Genomic DNA, 6,030 nt, shown 5'->3' on the forward strand with positions numbered 1-6,030 from the left:
ACTTTGTTTCTATAGCACATTGTTTTATCCATTCCTAGGTATATAGTAGGCTCTAAATAAATATTTGCTGAATGAACGGATGAATGAATGAATAGTATTTTAGCACTTCTGTATTTATTTTGTAGATTTCTTTTCTGCTTTTAAGTTATAAATTATTGACGATAGGAACTGTATCATCATTTTATTTACCATAATGTATAGTCAGGGGTTTTGCTCACAATAGGGCTAATAAGTGATTATTTATTGAAGGGAGAGAAAATGATTAAAATATTTTGAATTTGAGTGATTGGAGTAATAATGGTACTATGATAGAAGTAGTCAAGTAAAGGAAATGAGACATTTTTTGAGGATGGAGGAAGATGGAGTTCAATTTTAGTTCCTAGAATTCCCTCAGCACCATTGAGAAATTTTCAAATTTTTTTTTATAATAGCAGCACAATTTACCATAGCGAAGATCTGGAAACAGCCTAAGTGCCCATCAGCAGATGAATGGATTAGAAAACTGTGGTACATCTACACAATGGAATACTATGCTGCTGTAAAAAAGAAGGAATTCTTACCATTTGCAACAGCATGGATGGAACTGGAGAGCATTATGCTAAGTGAAATAAGCCAGTCAATGAAGGAAAAATACCACATGATCTCACTCATTCATGGATAATAAAGACCATTACAAACTTTTGAACAATAATAGATACAGAGGCAGAGCTGCCTCAAACTGATTGTCAAACTGCAGCGGGAAGGCCAGAGAGGGTTGGGGGGCAGAAGGGAGGGGAGTAAGAGATCAACCGAAGGACTTGTATGCATGCATATAAGCATAACTAATGGACATAAGACACTGGGGGGTAAAAGCAATAAAACAAAATTAAAAAAAAAAAAGAATAGCATGCAATTCAAAATGGAAAAAAAATTTTTTTTAATGAAAATCAGCACCATCTCTTTATTTAATCTTTAGTACTAAATAAAAGGGTAGTAAATAGGGGAGCCGGATGGTCTTGTGATACATGTGTTTTAGCTGGATTATTCTGGCAATTGTGTGGGGGATAGAATGTAGAACATGGTGATTGAGACATGGGCATTTGAGAATTCTTAGTTTTCAATACAGAAAGTTTATTAGTCTTCCCTCCCCCCCCTTTTTTTTAAAAAAATATTTTTATTATTGACTTTAGAGAGGAAGGGAAAGGGAGAGAGAGATAGAAACATCAGTGATGAGAGAGAATCATTGATCGGCTGCCTCCTGCATGCCCCACACAGGGGATTGAGTCCACAACCTGGGCATGTGCCCTGACTGGGAATCAAACCTTGACCTCCTGGTTCATAGGTCAACGCTCAACCATTGAGCCATGACAGCCTGACAGTCTTTCCTCCTCCTCTTATCCAGAAATAAGATGGGTAAGGGCCAGCTCCTGAAAACCTGTTAGCTTGGGAAGATTTGATTTCCTCAAGGGTACTGGGAGCAGAGAGCCTGGGATGGTTAAACAGGTTGGACAGTGTTTCCTGATGAGGGTAGGACACATTGTTTACAGAGTTTTCCCATCTTTGTTCTACTGAATGCCCCTTAGCCTAAAAATCACCCTAAAAGCTTTTCCACCAGTTACTGATGGTGACCTACAGTCAGGACTATCAGAGGCAGCCAAATATTGCAATGAGTATAGTTCCTTCATTGCTGATATTAGCTACTGTATGGTTCTCTGCTAAATTTGCTAACTAGCTTTGTACTTTCTTGGTGAAATCTCTATGGTACCTTGGTAATTATTACTTTTCATCAGTAGGTGTTGGTTGTTATTCATCATTAATATACATACTTGGGATTCAAGGGGGTTTGAAAATGGGTTGTTGGATCAAGGGCTAGTTAGCCCTGGGGGAAGAGTAAGAATTCTCAAGGGAGAGCAGAGGCTGCAAGCCTTTTGGGAGTAAGGGCTTACACATAATGTATTGTTAGTGAGACATATTTGACAACTTTTTTTGTTAACGTTGTACCTCATTTTAATACCCAAAGACTGTTTCCTTTTCTCAGTGCTATAACCATGTGTACAATGAATGTATAGTGAATAATTGGTGTGAAGAATTGACCTCAACCTCAGCCTCCTAATACCATGTTCATTAGGTATATTTTATTTTTACCAATAATAATTTCTCCTCTAAAATTTTATTTTTGAACTTGCCACACACTCTGACTTTTACATCATCTTCCTTTTCTCCAGTTCACACTCCTTTCAGAATTTCTCTCCAAAAACTGTTCAAAGTTCTTTAGAACCTCCAGATCATTGTTTTTTGTTTAAACAATTGTTTCATTGTCAATTACCTCTACTTTTCTCCTTATCCAACTTAACATTTCATGGGCTAACATAATCTTTCCTGTGCATGTACCTTCAATTCTCTTGCCTCTTTTCCCTTTTGTGATACTTGTTTGACAAATTAAACCAATTCTGCCTATTCACCTGTATTTAGGCAGCTGAATGTGGCTGGTAAGAAAACATGATCATGTTGACATCAAAATTTGTGATCGTGGACCTTAAGGAGTCTGTCAGTACTGATAGTCATTCGTGTGACATTTCCCTGGTCCCTTCACTGTTAAATGATAGTTTAATTTTTCCTCTCTCCTCAAACTTCGAACATTGTTTTTGTCATCTTTACTCTTTTTTTTTTTAAATTGATTTTTAGAGAGAGAGGAAGGGAGAAGGATAGATAGAAACATCGATGAGAGAAACATTGATTGCAGTAATTCAGGCAAAAGAGCAAGTTGTTCTTATCTTTTGCTTTCATTTCCTCTCCCTTCATCTTTCTTGAATCCACTCCAGTCAAGCTTTTGCGTGCCCCCCACTGCAGATTGAGCCAGAAACCAGGGCATGTGTCCTGACTGGGAATCGGGAATCGAACCTGTGACCTCTTGGTTCATGGGTCAACACTCAACTACTGAGCCACACTGGGGCTGTCTTTTTTTTTTTTTTAAGCAATCCTTACCCGAGGATATTTTTCCATTGATTTTTAGAGAGAGAGGGAGAGACAGAGAGAAACATCGATGTGAGAGAGACACATTGATTGGTTGCCTCTCACATGCCCCTGACCAGGGCTTGGAGGGTGCAACTGAAGTACGTGCCCTTGACAGGAATCGAACCAGGGATCCTTCAGTCCGCAGACTGATACTCTATCCACTGAGGCAAACTGGCTAGGGCTCATCTTGACTCTTAATGGATGTTCTTGCTTCCTGTTTCACTGAGGGGGAAGAAACAGGTAATCAGAAGAGAACTTTTTACCAGCTCCCATTATAAATCATCCACTCTCCTGTATCTGTACCCACATCATTTACCTTCTATTAGTATGAATAGTACGTTCCTACCATCTTAATCTATATCTGATTAAGAGTTTTATTCTTATGGGGGGATAAGGACACATATGTAATACCTTAATCAATAAAGAAAATAAAAAAAGAGTTTTATTCTTACAATTATTCCTTCATACTCCTGAATCATTAGTTTTCTATTGATGATTCTCATCAACATATAAATATGCTATAATAGTTTACATTTTCAAAAACTTCGTGTTTTTTTTTTTGAGTACTCTTGAGATTATAGCAGTGAAAAAGGCAGATTTAAACTCTGCTTTCATGAAGTTTCTATTCTAGTAGAGAGAAATAGATAATAAGTAAAATACGTAGTATGTTATATGGTGGTAAGTATTATGAAGAAAATAAAGCAGGGAAAGAGAATATGGAATGATGGGGGATTATGATTTTAAATGGCATTATCAGGAAAGACATCTCTTTGGAATGGGATATTTGAATAAAAACCCGAAAGATGTAAGAGATAGAAGCATTTAGATTATCCGAAGAAGGGCATACTTGGTAGAGGGAATAGGAAGTACCTTGGGCTTCCTACCTTTAAAATTTGTTTTTGAGGTACAGTAAAGAGTCCAGTGTAGCTGGAATGGAATAAGAGAAAGTAGTAGATGCGCTTAGAGGGGAAAGCTTGGGGAGAGAAGGGCTAGATTGTGGAGAGTTTCAAATTGTGAAGGCAGTTGTAAGGATTTCAGCATTTATGTTAAATGAGATGGGAAGCCATTGGAGAGTTTTGAGCAAAGGAAGCACTTGAGGTAACATTCATTTTAATCTGATCTATTTGGCTACTTTATTGAGACCGAATGGGTATGTGGAAGCAGACAAGTTAAGAGGTTCTTGCAGTAATTGAGGCAAAAGAGCAAATGACATGAAATAATTGTCTATGAGTAGGAGAATGCTCCTCTTTATAAAAAAACTATTTGAAAGTGTTGTTCTTATCTTTTGTTTTCATTTTCTCTCCCTTCATTTTTCTTGAACCCACTCCAGTCAAGCTTTTGTCTCCCATCATTCCAATGAAACACTTAAGTCATGCTCATCATTGGCCAAACCCAGTGGCCAGTTTGCAGTCTCCATTTTCCTTAACCTATTCATTGACATGGTTGATCATTCCATTATTTGGCTTCTTGAACCGTGCTTTCTTGGTTTTCTTCCTATCTCACTTGTACTTCAGAGGTTTCAGTCTTTCCTGCTATAGCAGCGGTTCTCAACCTGTGGGTCGCGACCCCTTTGGGGGTCGAATGACCCTTTCACAGGAGTCGCCTAAGACCATCGGAAAACACTTATATAATTACATATTGTTTTCTTGATTAATCACTATGCTTTAATTATGTTCAATTTGTAACAATGAAATTGGGGGTCACCACAACATGAGGAACTGTATTAAAGGGTCGCGGCATTTGGAAGGTTGAGAACCACTGTTCTATAGCCTTTTCCACCTGTTGTGATCTCATCAGATTGTATCGCTTTACATTCCATCTGTATGCTGATTATTCCCACATTATTTCTCTAGTCTTGACCTTTCTTCTGAGCTCTAGACTCCTATTTTTAGTTATTGGTATATAGTATTTCCATTTGAATAGCTAATAGATCTCTTAAATTTAGATCTCTTAAATTTAATGTATCCAAAACAGTACTTTGGATTTTTTCTTTCTTCCCAGTCTGCTTCTTAAAACAATTTAAAAAAACAATTGATTTCAGAGAGGATGGGGGGTGGGGGTGGTGATAGAAGCATCAATGATGAAGGAGAATCATTGATTGGCTGCCACTTGCATGTACCCCACTGGAGATTGATTCTGCAACCCAGGCATATACCCTGACCAGGAATCAAACCCATGACCTCCTGGTTCACAGGTCGATGCTCAACCACTGAGCCACGCTGATTGGGCGTGCTTCTTCCCCAATCTTTCCCATGTCAGCAAATAGCACTACCATCCATTATTCAGACCAAAATTTGGAAGTTGTCTTTGATTCTTTTCTTGACCTCATAGTTCACATTCAGCCCATCAGGTCTGGTTGGTGCTACATTCAGATTGCATGAGACTTTCCCCCACTAGCCCCATCACTACCATAAGCTTAGCCTCTATCATCTTTCATCTGGTTTATTGTAAAAGTCTCCTGGTTCTATTCTGGTTGCCCACCCCCACCTCATCTCCCATTACCCCAACTCCACCTCCCATTACCCCACCTCATCTTCCATTACCCCACCCTCTAGTCTCCCTTCCCCATGGTACTTTGTACATAGCAAGATCAGTGTCAATATCACCCTGTAAAAGCTTAAATCAGAGTTTGTCACTCATCCCTACTAAAAAACCCTACAGTGGCTTTCTATCAGTTTAAATGAGAATCCAAAATGCTTGGTTTTTCCTCTAAGATTCTGCATGATCTGTCTTTTGGCCTCTCAAATCTCATTTCCTTCCACTGTTCTTGTTCACTGAGCTCTAGTCACACTGGCTGCCTTGATGGTCTCCAAGTATATTGTGTGCTCTCCTGCCTGAGGACATTTTAAAAATTATTATTTGAGGACTTCTGCACTTGGTAGTTTTTCCTACCTGAGATATTCTTTTTCCAAATTATATCTACACTAATAAAAGAGAAACATGGTAATTAGCGTACGACCGCTACCCTTTCCATTGGCTAATCAGTGAGTATATGCAAATTAACTGTCAGCCAAGATGGCGGCCGGCAGCCAGGCA

The 6,030-nt window shown here is 38.6% G+C and overlaps 1 protein-coding gene across 1 annotated transcript in view; it reads left to right on the top strand.

Moving 5' to 3' along the window:
* The first annotated feature begins 2,478 nt into the window (after positions 1-2,478).
* The window catches only part of LOC102241715 (microtubule-associated serine/threonine-protein kinase 2-like), a 73,874-nt gene continuing 70,322 nt past the window's right edge, over positions 2,479-6,030 (top strand). Inside the window, exon 1 of the mRNA XM_014529206.1 lies at positions 2,479-2,530. Within this exon, the coding sequence (XP_014384692.1) occupies positions 2,479-2,530 (52 nt within the window). The remainder of the gene's footprint in view (positions 2,531-6,030) is intronic.

Source organism: Myotis brandtii, unplaced genomic scaffold (genome assembly GCF_000412655.1).
Source record: "Myotis brandtii unplaced genomic scaffold, ASM41265v1 scaffold674, whole genome shotgun sequence".
NCBI lineage: Eukaryota > Metazoa > Chordata > Mammalia > Chiroptera > Vespertilionidae > Myotis > Myotis brandtii.